This window comes from Lutra lutra, chromosome 15, assembly GCF_902655055.1.
Source record: "Lutra lutra chromosome 15, mLutLut1.2, whole genome shotgun sequence".
NCBI classification, from domain to species: Eukaryota; Metazoa; Chordata; class Mammalia; order Carnivora; family Mustelidae; genus Lutra; species Lutra lutra.
In genome coordinates this window covers 34,053,345-34,071,935 of record NC_062292.1, presented here as the reverse complement: position 1 = coordinate 34,071,935, position 18,591 = coordinate 34,053,345, and the positions used below count along the sequence as shown (strand labels likewise).

At 51.3% G+C, this 18,591-nt stretch overlaps 1 protein-coding gene across 1 annotated transcript in view; it reads left to right on the top strand.

Annotated features, from left to right (window-relative positions):
* Positions 1-18,591, top strand: part of CAMK1G (calcium/calmodulin dependent protein kinase IG) — a 28,287-nt gene that overhangs the window by 467 nt on the left and 9,229 nt on the right. Inside the window, exons 2-4 of the mRNA XM_047705574.1 lie at positions 10,120-10,240; positions 15,059-15,187; positions 17,127-17,201. Of these exons, the coding sequence (XP_047561530.1) occupies positions 10,149-10,240; positions 15,059-15,187; positions 17,127-17,201 (296 nt within the window). The 5' untranslated portion in view covers positions 10,120-10,148. The remainder of the gene's footprint in view (positions 1-10,119; positions 10,241-15,058; positions 15,188-17,126; positions 17,202-18,591) is intronic.

The window sequence follows — 18,591 nt, the reverse complement described above, 5'->3', positions numbered from 1 at the left end:
GCTGGCGTGAGTGGGGACCGTTTGCACTTCTGAGCAGCGAGAGGGGAGTGAAATACCGGTAGCTGTCCCTCCTGCGATGCCTGCCTGAAGGCTGCATTCTAGGGGCAATCCTCAGGGCTCCGAGGCTGGGAGGGGCTGTCCATCTCCAGAGCGGCAGGACCTCCCGCGTGCCTGCACCCCTAACTCCCGCTCATCCTTCATCTCTTAACCTCTCTGACCCATTCTGGCAAGGATCAATGCCCTTCTGCCTACCTGTCTGGATTATTGGGAGGATTAAGAGAGCGTGGGCAAAAAGGGCAGTTTGTAAACAGCCTGTGGCTCTGTAACCCCCAGGAGAACGGACCAGTCTTGGTCCCTCCCGGCAAGGGTCCCTGGACAGGCTCCAGCTCCAGGGCCCCGCCTGGGCTGCGTGAGGATGCAGGACTCTTGCCGTCAGTCACAAGACCGCTCCTTCACCTTCCCCGGGCGCGTCCAGCTCCCTCCTGTCTTTAAACTTCCCCAGTTCTGCTGGCAGGTAAAGATGGCAAAAGGAGGTCTGGATTCTCCACCACCCCCATCAGCGCTGTGGCCCCTTCTCTCCACGTAACTTTGACGCACAAGCATTAACCCCAAGGCTCCCAGAGGCAGCTGCCAGGGCTTGCGCTGGTCTGGCTGTAGTGCACGGCTGGCCAGCTGCTCGCTCTGGAGCCGGATAAATTGATCATGAGGAAAGTCTCTGAGAAGGGTCAAAGAGTCAGGCAGGTTTCTCCTGGGGAAAGAGATGATCTTTCCCAAAGCAGAAGCCGGAAACAGCCCCGCTCCTGGCAGTCCTTTTGACCCAGGCTTAACCAGGGCCGAAGATGAGATCCAATAGGTCCATAACACAAAGTGCTTAGTAATACCTGATATGGGGACCGCAGTTACAGTTTTTAATGTGCCTTCAACTGGTTAAAGTATTTCTCCCCTCATATAGATGAGACCACAGTTACTCAAAGAGTCTCCCCGAGGGTTGCAGACCTGGATATGGCTGGTCTCTATGAGCATTTGAACCCAAGACTTCTGACATCTGACATCATCAGTGATGACACTACAGATAGCTAGAGTGTGTTGGGAGGGATGAGTTGGATGCGGGTGTGTATGAACAGCTCTGTTGAGAAAATCAGGGCAAAACTTTGGGAAAGAAGCCTGAGGTCGGAGCCAGGAGAAGCAGTGGTTGGCCTGGTCTCAGGGCCTTTCTCTGAGCATCCAAGTCACGTGTTCCAGGGGGACTCGGTCAGGTGCTGGGGTTGCAGGAAAGCCTCCTAAAGATGAAGCAAGGTAAGTGAAATCAAATAATCACCTCCAGGAAGGAGGCAACAGGTTTTGTGGTAGCGCTGGTAGACTGGAGTTTCCCAGTCCGGCTCTGCGATTTACTCCCTGATTTGGGGCATTTTTCTTACTGCTTCTGCCCATCATCAGTACCGCAGCCATGAAACGGTCCCCTGAAGGCGGCAGTCAGGCACGAGGGAGAATGATGCAGGTGAAGCGCCCGCAGGATGCCCTGCCCAACGCTCAGCCCGAACGGCCCTCCCCCCACCCCCCTACCTCCCCAGCAAGGCCTGGGAGCCCTGGGGCCCGGAAAGGAGAGATCCCCGCGGGCAGCGGAGAGCCGCGCCCCGGCACCCTCTCCTCGCTCACAAGCGCGCGCACGGCCAGAAATAACTGCCCCGCACAGCGCGTGCTGTGCGGGACCGCCCGGTGAATGAGCTGCGGCATGAATGACGGGAGCGGCAGCGCGCGCCACTACAACCTCGGGCGCGCCCCCCGGGTCACCGCCTGCGGGGCTGGGGCCGGGTGCCGCTGTCCACGCCGGTCAGGCCCGCGTCCGGGGAGGCAGGGCTGGTTACGCAGGGCTTCGTGCGCGCTGCCCGCCTTCTGCGCCCCTGCCCGGATGAGCGTGCCTGGCGGGGCCCTCCAGTCAGAAGCCCTGCATCTGCACAAAGGAGGCACCTCTTGCAGGGTCTGGCTTAAGGGCAGCCTGTGGCAGGCACACAGTCAACACTTTTACCCTTGAAAACTCCTTAGAAGGGTGCCCCAGGGAGACCAGCATGACGCCGATGAAGAAATGCTGGCAGGCGGTGTTTCCCAGGCTGGCGGCGGTGGAGCTCGCTCTCTTGGTTCAGTACCAGATGAAGTAGTTGGTTTGCATTTCAAGACCGTGATGCATGAAAAAGTAGATATTTTTAAACATTTTAAAATCACAGTGAGATGCGATGCCCACACTGTGAGGCGTACTTGGGAGCTGTGACCGGTTAGGGAGCAGTGGTTTCACGTCCCCTGTTGCGTGTTGAGGTCTATTTAAAGTCTTGTTTCCCTCTCTTTCTCCCCAGCACATGGGGTTGAATTCGTGTGCCTGTGATGTGGATGCACTACATAGCATCATAGCAGTTGATTCTGTGCCCCCTGATGCCCCAGGAATGTGGCGGGGGGGGGGGGGGTGGGAATAGAGGAGGGATCCCATTCAGCAAAGGAGGAAACTGAGGTCCCCTGGGGTTAGGAGCACAGCAGGAATCAGCAGCACACCCTGCTCTCTCCAGGGACTCCTGTGTATTGACCTCCCCGCCACTAAATGAAGCCCTAGAGGATGTTCATTTCTTTTATAACAGGCACACAATAAATCTTAAGCAACATGTGAATTCTGGCTTGTCACTGTAGCAGGAGGGATTTGCTTAAACTTAAATGTGGGTTTGAACCTGAAATAAACTGCAGGAGTCCATTGTAAAACCTCCTTCCTCAGTGATTTTGTGAACTGAAACTGGCATGCAGTGCTGGCCTTTGAGACACAGGCCTGGTGGGGGTGCTGGAGTTGGAGGCCCTATTCTGGGGAGGTTCTGTCCATCCAGAAGTCTCCAGGAGGCTTTAAGATCCAGGGCCTGGGCTTGAGCTACAGCTGGTAAGATGCGAATGGGTTGTGACGGCTCACACAGGCCCAGCTACGTGCCTCTGACACCATGAGGAGAGCAGTGCTGTGACTGAGGGCAGCACACTGCTGGAAATTTCATGGGTTGCTCAAACCCATGGAGAATCACTAAGTATCAGTGATGGCCAGTCTCTCTGTTTTCCACAGTAGCTCTGGGCTACCCTAGATCCCCTGGATGCTGGTGGGTGTTACCCAAGGAAAGAGCTCCACAGTCCAGTAAGTTGGGGGGATGCCAGGTTAAACAGCACTAACCAAGTGTCTTTAAGAGTTGTCGTGGGCCATGAATCTCTAAGAAGGAGCAGCAAATCCGCTTTGCACACGGACAGTCTTCTGGGACTAAGATTTTGAAAAACAAACTTCAAGGAACCTTAATCTATTCCAATCTCCTCTTTTCACTAAGGAGAAATGTGGAGACCAGAGATGGACAGTGATCTGCCTGGGGCTGCACAGCTCCTCAGTACCAAGTCAAAACCGGAACAAGAACTTGAGCTCTTTCTAATGTCCCTGTCAATCCAAAGGATGACACCAAGTCCAATATAGGCCGGAGTCCAGGAAACTGGAGCTCAGGGCAAGAAAACATCCCAGCATCAGCCTTTTACCCCCTTATAACCAAGTGATTTATATATTGCCGTGACTCCGTGCGCTCCAGCCTGGAGGCACAGAGCACATTCTTATGAAAGATGATCCAACTGATAACCTCCCTCCCAAGACCCACAAGCCTCTCTGAGTCATGCTCCCAAGAAATGGAGAAGCCTGGAAGCAGACCACAAAGCAGTCTTAGGGTGGGCTGATTCTACTAAGATCAGTCAGAGAGCCAGACATGGTCCCTCAAGAAGGCTCAGAGGCCTGATTACCATGCCCTGAGTGATTTATACCTGCTTGCCCAGAAGCCCCAAGGGACAGCATAAACCAAGGTACAGTGTCTCTTCCCATAGGTAGAATTGAGAGCCATTATCTGTGGGCTGAAAGTGCTCCTCCAAGTTTTCCCCTTCTCTCCATCTCCTCTGGGTTGTTCCTGTCCAGTTTAGGAACCTGCTGCGGATTTGGGAAACACACATTGAATGGAATGGAATGGAATGGAATGGAATGGAATGGAATGGAATGGAATGGAATGGAATGGAATGGAATGGAAAAGAATTCCTGGATTAAAACTTGGTGCACCCAAGGCTCTCAGATATATTATCAGGAAGGGTGACTTTGAAGCTGCTAGTCCAGCTGATTCTTCTAATAAGCACTTCAGAGCAGCTGGGACTCCACAAAGGAAACTTTCGGTGAAGAGGCCGTGTGGAGCATGGTGGGCAGGAGTGAGGGGCCGGAATGAGGCTCCAGGGCAGTGTGGGGTCCTGAGGTGACCTGGCATCTTTGGGGCATGGTGATGACAGTGAGGAGGACACTGAAGGTAGGCGTCATCTGCCTGAGAGTTCTGTGTGTTACTAGTGCTGTTCCTGTAACCAAATGGAGCCCGGCAAGGAGAGAAGGACAGGGATCCGCCATGGAAGAAGCATGAGAAGGGCACCTGCCTCCTGGGCTCGGGGCCTAAGCATCTGTCAGCAACACCTCATAAACAGCCAGACTGGATGCCACCGCACACCACACAGCCTGTCCCCAGAAGCACAGAGAGGGTGGCGCTCAGAGGCTGTGTCCCCCTCAGGTCTACCTGGCCTGCCCTTTAGGAATAACTTTCCCTCCACAGTCTCCTCCCCAGCTGTGGAACTGTCCCCCAACAGAGCAGGAAGACCACCCCGAAAACTATGACTGAGCACCGCCTGGGAGTCAGGTGCTGCACTAGGCCCCAGGGAGACAAGAAGACAGGCAAGGTTTGATCCGCTTGGTGTTACTTTCTCCTGAGGACGTGACCTCAAACAAATAAACAGGAGCATCTCAGATTGTCACTGGCTTTACAGAAGCAAGGGGCAGGCTCACGTGGTAGAGTGACTTGGGTGGGTAGAGGGGCTGACTCCAGATAGAATGGTCAGGGAAGGCCTCTTCAAGTGTCCCTGGGAAGTGCTATTGACCAAGAACCAGGCCCAGGCCCTGAGTGGTGATGTTGGCAATGGAGCCAAGGTGGTTTGGCTCTCTGTGGCCATTCTGCCCTGTCCTGCTGCAGTGGTCTAAACAGAGTCTGACCTTGAGAACTTGAGAGAGGAGGCCCCAAGTCCTGCTCTTCCTAGGCTAGGGGTCTTCTTGCTAGAGGTCTCTCTCTAGAGCAAAGTAAAGAGTCCATCCTTCACCATGTCCCTATTTTAAGTCCAACTCTCTGATCAACCCACCCTCGTCCCTGGCCTCTCCTCCTCACTGAATCATTTAACACAGGCAGGCTGAACTCTCTGGGCTCAGTACTAGGCACTAGGGATTCCAGGTGAGTAGCACAGGGTGCCTGCAGCACTCCACAAGGGAGGGAAACTCAGACATCCGCCAACAACCTACAACTGACCTCTGCACGGCTTTGGCCCCAGGCAGAGAGCCGCGTGCACGTTCTTTTGGGAAATGTCCGCGTTTTGTCCAGTGGGGAACGAAGGAGTGTTATCTCCACACCTCAAAGATGGCCCCATGAATAAGGTCGTCTCCTTGGCTGAGAGTCATTTCTGCAGAATGTCCTCGAGGGCCTTGCCCTGTTGAGGAGTGGAGGTCACAGGTGCCAACGCCCACGGCGTCTCCTGAGCTACACCTGTGAAATCAGCGGTAACTCGGCTCTTCCTGGGCCTTGAAGCCCAGTGGAAGTGGAGGCCGGAAGGAGAGAGGTGGGAGTACTTTGGGAACAATGACAGCAATCTTGGGGCTGCAAGCTGCTCAGAATGTGTTTTCTTTTCCTCTGAAAGAACCTAGATTACAGGAGTCATGGGAGCAGGGGGAGGACTTTGACAGAAAGAAACAGGATGCAGAAACACTGTGGGCTGCCCCTCTGAGAGCCCATGGTTAGAGCTCCACCGTGCTGGGCTGGGGCCTGGGGACTTCTCTGAGGTCAGGGAGGGGCGGGAGTGACTGGGGGTTTCAGATCCGGGCCCCTGAGTTCTCCACGTTGTTCTGAAGATAGAGCTAAATTGTTGGTACTGAGTGTATGGGAGGAGGGGTGGGCGGGAAAGATGTTTTCTTATAGCCTAGCTTAGCTAAGAATACTATGTTTTTAAGCTATTTAAGAGAGATGGGAGAGAAGGAACAGTGAGTACAGAGCTGCTAATGAGGTGGTCGTGCCTTCAGGAGAGCAGCCCGTCATTCCATGGGGCTCCAGCAGGGGGAGTAATGAACACCCAGCTGACGGTCCCCAAGCTGGAAAGAAGAGACTTGGTTGGGTCCTTACCTGGAAAAGCGTCATCTGCAGCCCTGCCAGTCTGTGGGGGGGGTGGAGAGAGACAGAGTGGAAGAAACAGTGGGACACAGACTGACCCTGTTGATTTGACTTCTTTTAATGTCCACCCCTATGCCCCGATCCCCTACATTCTTCAAGACTTCCAGCTGCAGTGTGTACGCTAACAAGCACTTGGTCCAAGCGCAGATGCCAGCCGCACTGATAAGTGGAAGTTGCCAGATTTGGGGCTAAGAATCTGCAGAATGGTATCTGGCTAAAGATAGCCCTTGATTCTAGTATTTCGTCTTCCCCAAAGCAGTCTGCCAGTCAGGGTTCATTTATCTGTGCCTTGTGGACTATGCCCTCCAAATCAGGGCTCAGGCTGCTGTGGCCTTGCTGGCAGGTCCTCCTCTGGCTAGTGCCTGGCATTGTTTCCCTCTGGGCCACCACCCTCCCAGGTGAGCAAATTCCACAAACAGGCCTGAAAAGACAAGCACAAAATGCCAGGGCTGCACTGGAACATACCAAATGCTAAGGAGTTTGTAACTTTTCTCACATTTTTCATAATATCCACCACCAGTTAGTATACAGTGAGGTTGCGAGTTTACACGCAATACGGAAGTGAACAAAGAGAATAGAGCATCTTCATGTCCTATAAAATCTTTCTCATTAAGTCCTACCCTCACCAGGCAGCAGAAAAGGGAAATGAAGAACTTTAAATTTGAACTCAATCATTATAGCACCTCAGGTTCCACAGAGTCTCGTTGAGCTACTTCAGTTTCTTCCAGGAAAACACACAGCCTTGAGATGGCTTCTCCTCCTCTTGTTCTACTTCAAGGGGGCATTTTATGTTATAAGGTGCTTACTCGACTTGGTTGTAGATAGAGGAGAAGGGGGCCTCAGACCCCTCAGGGACCTCAGATCCCTATTGTCTGGGAGCTCATCCAAGGATGACTGCTGGCCTCAGGTGGGCTGCGGTACATCCTGCTGACACCCTCCACTGAAAGCTCAGCTCCCAGCCACTTACTTTCTCCTGAGAAGCCCTGATCAATGCTGTCTTCTTCTGGACCCCAGGGAATAGGCCCTCTAGCAGCTCTGTGTCCCCTCACCAGGGCCCTGGGCAGAAGTGAGATGATAAATGTTTAAGGACAGAGTTTAAGGATGAGTGGGACAGAAGCCTGATTGTGGCATTTACTCCCACTGTAGCCAATTTCAAGCTGACAGCATGAGACCACTCAGCACAGAGCTGGGGGGACCCATACACTGAGCTACCGTGTTCTGGAACCAGCAGGCTCCAGCTCCTCACAGGCCCTGGGGAACTTCCAGAATCCTGCAGGTCAAGCCACCCCCTCTCACTCACCTCCTCCCTCTAGGCCTGCCCCATGATTACGTCCTGCCCGTTCAGTGTGGTTGCAATCCGAGTTGCTTATGGCTTCTCCCTAGCAGGGTCCTGAGAAGCCACCCATCTGTGTCACCAACCTCCCCCATTCCTGGATGGGTGCAACCAAAGATGTGTGCACCCATCTCCCCCATCTCCTTCCCAGGATCCACTCAGACCAAAACTGTCAGTCTGTCGCCACCTGTTCCTGCCCAGCAAGGCCCTCCCTCAAGTCATGTTCCTTTTATGCACAGGGGCTTACGCCTCACACTTGTGTCTGAATGCAGAAGCGGTTTCCCTCTATCCCTTAGAACCTACTTATGCCATGAGTCCTCCAGACGGGGGTTACATAGACTCTGTATCCCCCAAATATTATCTCTATCACAACTGTACAGTACACGGGAGGCAATGTGCTGAGTCTCTATGTCCACTATTTCATTTACCCTGCACCATGACCATAGAGGGCTCTGTCCCCATTTTACAGATGAGTTAATAGACTCGAAAAGGTCAATAACTCGCCTACGGCCATTCAAGTGGCAACTAGCCACAGCAGAATTTGAACTCAGGTTGAATCCGCTCTTTACCCAATGCTAAATTGTGGAGGCACAAACCTCTTTGTGTTGAGGCTATCAGAAGACCATGGATTCTACAGGCGTTTTTTTGTTTGTTTTTTGTTTGTTTGTTTGTTTGATGGGGAAGGAAGGGCACTGCCTAAGAGATGCATCCATTGGACATATTTTCCTACTTCTTAGGTCCAAGGAGAATGGGGAAAAGGGTGTTGGCAGAAATGTTCCCCCACCCCTACCAGACACTCAGTGTCAGCTTGTAGTAGAGACTATTAGGGCAGAGAGGGCCCAAAGGGACAGAGATTCCCCCCAACCCACCCAACCACCCCCAAGAACATGTTTCTGTTGAGTATTCACTGACTCACTAAGGGCAAACCCCTTCCCCCCCATCCTCCTATCAGAAACAGGACAGCTAGCCTAGACCTCTCTCACCCTCTGTGGGCACATCGCCTGACCTCGTATAATCAGAACCCCAGAACGTAACCTGAGCCCCCTTCTCTCCCTCACTGCCAGCATGATCTAAGCCACCCCCATTTCTCTCCTGCACATCTGTCCCCCCACCCATTTTCCATGTACCAACTCTTACCCCCGCCCCATTCTCCTCAGAGCAGCTGGAGTGAGCTCTGAAACGTCAGGGGTGTACCTGCTCTGCTAAAAATCCTTCCGTGTTTTGTGGTCTCCTTAGAAGAAAATCCAGTATCTTTAGCAGAGCCGATAAGGCCTTCTGTGGTTGGTCCCCTACCTCCTTTCCTTGCCCACTCACTCCCGGAGTCATGCAGAGCACACCTGGCTCCAGCCACACTGTCCCTCCCTCCCCTCAGGCTTTGTTCCTGCCCTGCCTCCACGCTGACCTCCTGTATTTCACTCCGTCTGCCAAAATGCTCCCTCACACACACTCCGTCCTTGGCAGGCTCCTGCACACACTTCCGATCCCAGATTAAACATGACCAACTATAGGCCCTTCCGTGACTTTCTCTAAAGGTGACCATCTCCATTTTTCCCTCTTACAAACCTAGCTTTTATTCTTCCACGGTTTTCCCACACTCCGTCACTGCACGTGGGGTACTTCCCTTGCTCATTGCTTGCCCTCTGGAGCCTGTCGGTCCCAAGACAGAACCACCATTGGTACACGGCCGGCACCAGGCACATCACAGCTGCTGACTCGGGTGAATGAATATGGCAATTCTGGAACCCCGATACAAAGAGGACAAGATTCAGTTCAGACTTGAATGAGTAACTGTTTCTCCAGCCCTGTACGAATGTTGTGGGAGTTTGGGAGGAAACGAAGCTCATTCATCAAATGATGCCTTTCATTTAGCCCAGAACAGATAGGAGAGAGGTAGCAGTAAGCATCACTGGGGAGGTGGGAGAATGGATACAACAGGTGGTAACCGACAGGACGTCAGGCTGATTCCGGGGTTTGAATCAACACTCTGGCCATCTCCTGCAAACAAAGGAAACAGCTCAGCTCAGATCCCCCCAGGGTGGATGTTCGTGTACTAATCTATACATGTGTGCGTTATTGCCCTTAAATACATACGTACAAAGTGGACTTTGCACCACTAGACTCTCAACTCCTTGAGTGTTCAGCAAGTACAGTGGGTAGGTAATAGACGTGCAACACATTTGTTTTGGTAATTTTAGGTTTTTTTTTTTAAGAGAGCGCACCCAGTGTGGGGTTGGGGGCAACTCGGGGCTCAATCCCAGGACCCTGAGATCATGACCCGAGCCAAAGGCAGACATGTAACCCACTGAGCCACCCAGGCGCCCCTGTTGTAGTAATTTTAAAAAGCAACTGGAGAGAAAGTGTTATTTTTGCCCATTATCCAGGTTTTGCTCCTAATCCTTCATTCTAGTTATTACGTAAAAGATGTGTTTTCTATTCTTTTTGCCATGTTCTCATCCCGTCTGAGACATTAGTTGATCAGACCTTTTCTCCCCTTCCTCAAAGCTTCCCCCAAAGCTTCAACTCTGGAGGCGATGGGTCGAAAGGAAGATGATGACTGCAGCTCCTGGAAGAAACAGACCACGAACATCCGGAAAACCTTCATCTTCATGGAAGTGCTGGGATCGTGAGTCCTGGGGCTGAGAGATGGGGCAGTGGGGCTGTGTGCTGGGTGGGGGTGGGGGGAGCCTGGAAAGAATTGTTTTGGGCCAGCAGCAGCTGACAAGTTGGGACTGAGGCTGCTGGGACATCATCTCAGCAGCTCGAAGGGACTAGGTAGGTAGAGTAGAGGAAGCTACCATGGTTTCATACGCTGGGGCCTGCAGGGATACCAGCTCTTTCCCTAGGCTCTCCACCCTGGCCCACCCCCAGGGACCCTGCTTCTAGGTCTGGGACAACCTGTGGCTTCTTGCCCTAGTGGCAGGAAAGAGGCATTCTGGAGCCCTTCCAGAGATTCAGTGGCCCTAGGACTTTCCTGGGCCTCCTCCTCCAGCTTCTTTATTTCCCCTGGCAGCGAGCAGGTCAGCCAACTCCACTGTCTGCTGTAGACAGAGGAGAAGGGGCTTCTGGAGCCCAGAGAGCTGACGGGACACACGCCGGAGTCCGCTCCCCACCACCATCCTCTCTGCTCTGTATTTAAGTGCCATGTTGGAAAAATAAAGTCACGCTGTAGTCCAAACTCCTACCAGCCTCTGGAGTGTCTGCGCCTGCCCCTTGACAACGATTACACGGCTGGAGGAACAGAGACAGCCTGTCTGGAGCTGACTGTCCGCTCAGTCCTGCCTCTCCTCCGGGGGGGCGCAGGCTCTGACGCAGGCTGCCAACAGCTCCAAGGCCCCCGGCTCCGTAGCCTCAAGGACCCCAGCTGGCCAGCTAATTAGTCTGGGCTAATTGGGCCCCAGGAAGTGAGGGGCAGTGAGTAGGCTGTCCATTCAAGCAAGCTTACCCTTGAGCCAATTCGGGCTAAGTTTAGCTCCCTCTGCCTTGGCCAGGAGTCAGTGACCTCGGGCAGTGACAGCTGCCCACACTCTCACTGTAGACGCAGAGGAGCCAGGCCCGGCCCCAAGACAAGACCCCCCCCCCCAGAGCTCTCCCTGCTCAGGCAAGTGTCGGGGTCTGAGCCCCCCAGGAGGAGCTCGGCACTGGTGCTGGTCATCACAGTGTTGGCCCTCCATCAAGGACCCTTGCCAAGACGGGGGTGGCTAGAGGGGATTTTTGGCAGGAGAGAGGGATAAGACTCATGCGTGTATCAGAAATGATTTGCTAAGAATCCCAAAAACCAAGAGAAGGAAGGGAGGACGCCCAGGTTGACAGGCGCTTATTCATGGTCTGCTCAGATGCGGGCTGTGGGATTGGCAAAAGCCACACACTTGCTGCTCTCGTGGAGCTCGGCCCAGAGGTCCTAAATCTGGAGGGACATCAGAGTCACCAGGGAAGCTTAGCTCTCTAACTTGCAACTGTGAAAATATCTAAGTTTAAAAAAAGAATAAGTGAAATAATAGTACCTGAACCACCAATATACTCGCCACCTCGATTCAACAATCGTTGACATTTCACTGTATTTGTTTTACATACACACGTCACACACACACACACACACACACACACACACATGCGCGCGCGCGCAACTTCCCTGAACAACTTGTAAACAGTTGCAAACATTACGACATGTCACCTTGGAATCCTTCTGTCTGCATCTCCTAAAAATAAAGGCATTTTCTTCTATATGCACTCAAGAGACATTGGCATTGCCACACTCAAGAGAGTTAGTAATAATTCCCTAGTAGCATTTTAGCCTATGTAGGTCCTCCCAACCCACAAAAAAATATAGATTCCCAGTCCCAGACCTACCGCCCTGGAATTTGAGGAAGGGGACAGGGTCAGGACTGGGCAGCCAGGAATCTCTATTTTACATGCTTTCAGTTTCTCTAACCTACACAGCCCCGCCCTGATATGGGGAACTGAGGGGACAAGACAGGGGGGCAGGTGACAGCTGTTGCAACAGTTGAACAAAAGCTAAAGAGTAGGCACCCCTGCAGTGCCCAGGAGTGGGCCAGGCCACCCCAGGCTGCAGACCCCATGTCGTTACTAAGGGGAGGTGCTGAAGGGAAGGGAGCAGTGGGCAGAGCAGACTCCCCTGAGCACGATGCCCCAGAATCTCAGGACAAAGCCTCCTTCTCTGTAGCCCTCAGCTCTTCTGGAACAACCCACCAGGGAGAGAAGGCTTTTACTGACTCTGCCTGGAGGTTACCCACAGTTCCAGGGCCCTAAGGGAGGGAGACTGGGCAGAGCTAGTCTGTAGCAGGGAGAATGTCACCAGCTGCCAGCCCTCCTCCTTCCACTGGCAGGAAGAGGATTTTCTCCTCGAACCTCTGTCACCTCTCCCAGCAAGAGGGGAGAGCTCCTCAGAACAGGAAAGGCAGACCAAGTTCTATGGCAGTAAAGCACTCCTGGCTCTAGAGGTTCTACCTGTCTTGCCTTCTGACCCCGGCAACCTTAACTGCTCAAAACTAGCTCTCTGCTCCCTCTGCTCCCCAGTCTGACCAACAGCACAAGTAAGTCTTATAATTGCTCTCCCTTGCCCCACCACATGTGCCACATGCAGCACACACACTCGCACACACTCGCACTTGATACAAAGCAGCCTGAGGCAGAAGGGCAATAGCACCATTTTGAATTGCCACAACATTGCACAACTCCAGGCGGCGCCGTTCACACACACTGCAATATAAATGACACCCCCAGGAAGGCCTCAATTTATCTCATTCCACAAGAGGAGCCAGGGTGGGTGTCAGCTTTGAAATGGGGGGGCCACCTGTGTGTAGAAAGGGGGGACTCTGAAAGTGGGTCCCAGAAAGTCACAGCCGGCAGGAACCTTGAAGGCTGTGTGGTTCACCTCTCTCCTTTCACACTAGGGAAAGTGGGATCTGCAGATGAATAGAACACACAGCTAATCCCAGGCCAGACTTCTCTCACATCCAGCCTTCCAGGCTTCCATCCAGCCATCCACCACACATTTCTTTAGCATTTTTCGTAGGTGATCAGGCAGAGGACCCGGTTCTCCTGCACATTCATGACTCTCCCCCTTGTTCCCTGTCTCATAGTTCACAAATGGTGCTGGGCCCCAGTAGCCCCATCCCGCCCTGCTCTCCTGTGCCTCCGTGCTAGTCCCTCTCACCCCCACCTGGGACAGCCGTTCCAGCTCTTCACTGGGCTGACTCCCATTCACCCCTTAAAACTGGGTTCAGGGTTCTCTGAAGCCCAAAGGCCGGGAATTAATTACGTGCTTCTTAGCTACTCCAAGCGACCACATTGTACACACTAGGAAAAAAGCGCCCTTGTTTCCAGCTTGCTATCTGCTGGGGAGAGGTGTTGTGATAATTATTGGATGAAGATGTGCAGTGGCTCCAAGGTGACGGGCATCTGCTGATAGCAGAGCCAAGCAGAGACCCTGTCTGCAGCGTTCATTGTCTGTGGTCTCCCAACACCCTCTGCTTCTCCGTCCGTGTCCATCTCACACACCAGACTCTGCACTAGACTGATACTCAGCCGAGGGCTAGCGCAGAGGGTCTGTCAGCTGAACAAGCATTCACTGAGTGCTTAATAACAACTTTCACATCAAATGTTAATGGCTCATTTGTCTGTGTTGCTCACTTGTCTACAGGCCTCTTAAGACCAGAAACACCTTTTTATCTCCAGTGTCTGACTCAGTAGGTGCTCAATAAATCTTGATTGAAGGGATGAGTGTAGGAATGAATGACTGGATAGAGGAAGCTCTGAAGGCTCTGATTAACTCAGTTGAGTGCAGCTGGGGAAACAGGAAGCTCAGACCCAGGAAACACCAAGTATTTTCTAATGCAGATTCTCAAAGTCCTTGCACAAGCTTCACTGCTATTGGGCCTCCATTCTAGAATCCCCAGATGGCCTGGGAGAGGATGGTTCAGCTGTTTCCTCCCTTACACGCTATGGCCTCTTGTCACTACCAGGTGTCCTCCCTAATGGTATTCAAATAATAATAGTAATAACAATAATAGTGTCTGACACGTGCAGTATAACAGATGTCAGCAATGCTTTTAAGCACTTTACATATGTTAATTCATTTAGTCTTCTACATAAACAACCCTGTGAATCAGCTACTACTGACACTCCCCCTTTTCAGATCAAGAAACTGGGTTTATAGAAGTTAAGTGACTTGTCACCCGCAAAGCTGAGGTCCTCACTTGCAGGCACTTGGGCTCCAGCAACCACTGCTGGCTAACTACGGCTCCAGCTCCGGCCTGGTCTCGGAGGTCCCTTTAAAAAACAAAACAAAACAAAACAAAAACGCTGCTCCTTGGAATCCTACCCTATGTTTCCATTGGATTCCAGCTTCCCCATCTTCAGGAAACCTTCCCAGAGCTGCTGGGGTCCTGTCTTTCTTTCTCACAGATCCTACTGAATGAGAGGGTGCTCAGCTCCCCTTAGGATCTGATAATGAGTTCAGGGTAATTATCATCATCGAAAACAGAGATTGAAGTTTTTTTCCATCCCTGCCTGAGCCCTGTCCCCAGTGCTACCTCCAGCTGCCTTTCCAGTGTGCCACACTCCACTGTGCTGGAACAAGCAAAGTAAATTGGCTCTGCAGTGGCCCCTCTTTAATGGTTCGGCCAGATGGAAATTTCTCCATAACCAAAGCCGAGCCCCTGGGAGTCCTTCGCAAATTATAGGATCAGGAAATAGCACCCGGCTAGTCTCTGTGTCTGTATAGAAACTTTTCCTTCTAGAAAGAAAGGACCCAGGGCTTGTCAGATAGGCTCTGCCCTCGATACAGCTCCTCAGGTCCCCACAGTAACAACGGAAACTAATTACCAGCCACGCCATCCTTCATCTACCCCTTGGTTTTGCTTCCGACAGTGTTCCCGAGCCAGCCAGTACTAATTGTTATTTCTTGGTGTCTTCTACTTAGAGGAGCTTTTTCAGAAGTTTTCCTGGTGAAGCAAAGGCTGACGGGGAAGCTCTTTGCCCTGAAGTGCATCAAGAAGTCACCTGCCTTCCGGGACAGCAGTCTGGAGAACGAGATTGCCGTGTTGAAAAAGTGAGTGGGTCCTAGTATTGGCCAGGTACAACTGTGGGATCACAACATTTCCTTCACAAATTACATTCGAGAAGGACTGAAGCTGATTTCCACACCTAAAGGCGTTGCTTTCTTTCATCGCTTTGATGGGTCCGTTTGATCAGTCGGCTAAGTTTAGCCAGACAGGTGTCTTGGCTGATTTTGGTGGGGAGGGGTGGGCACGGTGGGAAAGGCATACAGCAAATTGATTAGCGAACCAGCTGGCGCCAGACCTGGTTTGTGCATGTACACCAGAGAGTAATTAGCCAGAAGGCACAAAAATCAACTGAGGGCCAATACCAGGAAGAATCAGTAATTAAGGAAGCAGAATAAGATTTGGAAATTAGCCTGGATTGTACCAAAGTAAATGTGGGTTCAGCACCCGACCATCATGACAGAGGCTAACAAACCATCAAATGGTAACAGCAGGACCCATATAATAAGGCCTTGTGGTACCCCAGGGTATGCCAAAAGTGTATTGGGCATCAGGAGCACAAGAATGAGGCTGCTAAAATCCCTTACTTTCAGAAGCTCACATTTTCTGGGCATGGACAGAAGTGCCCATAACAAACTCTAATCCCACTGAGCATGAGCCAGCGGTAGCAGAAGGCAAAGTCTAGAGAAGACAGAGATTTATTTTGCCTACATTTTTTCTTAATGAGTATGGGGTATTAAAAGAAACCTTGATAGATGAGTAGAATTTGATGGACACAGAAGAGGCAATGCAGAAAGGGAATTCAGGCTGAGGGTAACATAAACTTTAACATAGAACTGTGAAAGTACAGAGGACGTTAGGGAAGAGTCAGTGTTCGGATCCCCTGAGCTTAGAGTGAGGACCATCAAGGGGCAGGAGATGGAATCAAATGAGACCTGATGATGAAGGGTCTTGGATACCATGATAAAGAGTGCTGACTCTATTCTGTGGGCAAAAAAAAGTCATCAAAGGGTTTTAAGGAAAGGCTCACATGATCAGATTTCTATTTTAGAGCCATTCCTCTTAAGGATGGTGGAACATGGATTTGATGAGCGCCTAGAGGATGGGAGACCAATTCTAACACTTCCTCAATAATCTCAGCAAAGGATGAGGATACAAGCGAAGGTAATAGCAAGATCATGTGGTAGCAGGAAGACTGGATTCAAGAAAGAGAAGCGACTGGGTTCAGGTAGACCAGTAAGAGTATAAAAGAGAAAAGTATTAAATTCTTTACTGGGCTGGGGGGCTACTCTGTGTGCATTGTAAGATGTTTACCAGCATTCCCACCTCTACCCACGAGATGCCAGTTAGCGCCTCCCTCCTCCCCAGTCACAACCACAAAAATGTCTCTAGATATTGCCAAATGTCTCCCAGGGGACAAAAGAGCCCCTGGTTGAGAATTACTGATCCACAACATCCCACAGAACTGACCCCAGAAATCAGCACCTTCCTTGCTCCTCACAATATTCTGGAATAATAATTTTGCAAAACTCCTTCCATGGTCACCCATGAGGAGGCTTAGCTAACCTGATTCTCTTCTGTTGCAGTCCGCTTTCTTCAAGGATGTTTCTGAAGGAGATCCAATACCCATTTTGTAAAATAATTTCGTTTGGGGTGTGTTCGTAGCCTTCTTTGGTTCTTTTAACTTTCTCTTGTGGTAAAGTCTAAAGAGTTTTCTGGGGAAGTGACAAAATGTTGGTTCCCTGAAGGCAGGATGATCAATTATCCATTCAAAAATATGGATTGAATACAACCCTGGGATCTTTTCTCTAGGATTTCTTTGTGACTGCTTTTTTATTGAGAAGGCTTCACAAGGATCTGCTCTTCCTAAATGTTGTCATCAGAAGTCTCTAACAGAAATAAAAGTCCGGTGGGCTGGGTGTCCATTCCTTGTCTGACCCACCTACACCACATACTACTCACCATGAGCCTTACATGTCCCCCCAGGATCAAGCATGAAAACATCGTGACCCTAGAGGACATCTACGAGAGCACCACTCACTACTACTTGGTCATGCAGCTGTAAGTGAAAGGTGACCCACTTCCTCCACAGGTGTCTTGGGGGCCTGGGAGGCCTAGAGGTGGTGAGGGGAGTATGGGGATTCAAAAGATAAGATCAAAAATTAGCTAAAGAAGCTCTCAAATGCCAAAAGTTCTCTCAGGCTAAGTATGCTTCTGGTCACAAACATGTTCTGTGTGGACTGAGGGGTAAATCTAGGACTGATGATTGAAATGGTCTGTACCAGTACAGCCTTACCAGTTGTTAAAAAATATTTTCTACAAGTCAGTGAGTAGCTGTGACTCCAACTCATTCATTTACCCCTGCTGTCCCAGCTGCCCCCTTCAGACTTTCTGGATCTTCCCACAATCCCACAGCTAAAGGGATAATGCCTGGCATGGCAAGGCACCTCCAGAACCCTTCTCTGGCACCATGGCCCGAGTCCTTTTTGACCAGTCTGTGTCCATCACACTGAATATTAAGTGTCTTAATGCCGGGGCACCTGGGTGGCTCAGTCGGCTAAGTGGGCTACTCTTAATTTCTGCTCAGGTCATGTTCTCGGGGTCCTGGGATCAGGCCCCTCACTGGGTTTCATGCTCAGCAGAGAGTTTGAGGATTCTCTCTCTACCTCTCCCTCTGCTCCTCCCCCTGCTTGCTCATGCTCTCTCTCTCTCTCTCCCTAATAAATAAATCTTTAAAAAAGAAAGAAAAATAAATGTCTTAATGCCACTCCAGGGTAAAATTACTGTGGGATTAGAAACCATAGGTACCTAGATTTCAATTTGATATTTAAAGAAAAGACCTTCTCGAAAGAGATCCATCCAATGTTAAAACAAGCTGTGACCGTGTGTGTGCCCATCTGTGGGACAGAGATGGCACTTCACTAGAAAAGTCTGCACATCCCCGTCACATATAAATAGGAGTTCTGCCTGGGAGTGAATGCTGTAGGCATTGGTTGGTGCTTCTGAGGGCTCAGCCTTGGACTCAGAGAAACTTCTATTTATAAAGTACACACACACACACCCCACTCTGCAATCTCTGTAGCTAGATGCAGTATTTTTGACCAACAGGCTGATTCCTCAGATACTCAGATGAGCTAACTCAGGTCTAAACAGCCTTTTAACTCCTCAGCTCACCTGAGGCGCAGTGACTAGAGGGAGCAGGTGGTCAAGGGAGTGAGGTGGCGGGGGGAGGAGCGAGGGGAGGCAGAACAGCACTAACAAGTAGCAGGGACCATGTGGCACCTTAATGAGGCCAGTTCAACAGGATTAGCCCACATTGAGACAGTAGGGGAGGCAGGGAAGCAGGCAGATTGAGCTGTCCCCAAAGAGTGGCAAAGCCGATGAGAGTACCAGCGCTAGGACCCAAGATGCTCCAAGTCAGGAATTCCTCCTTGTGCATAAAGACTATCTT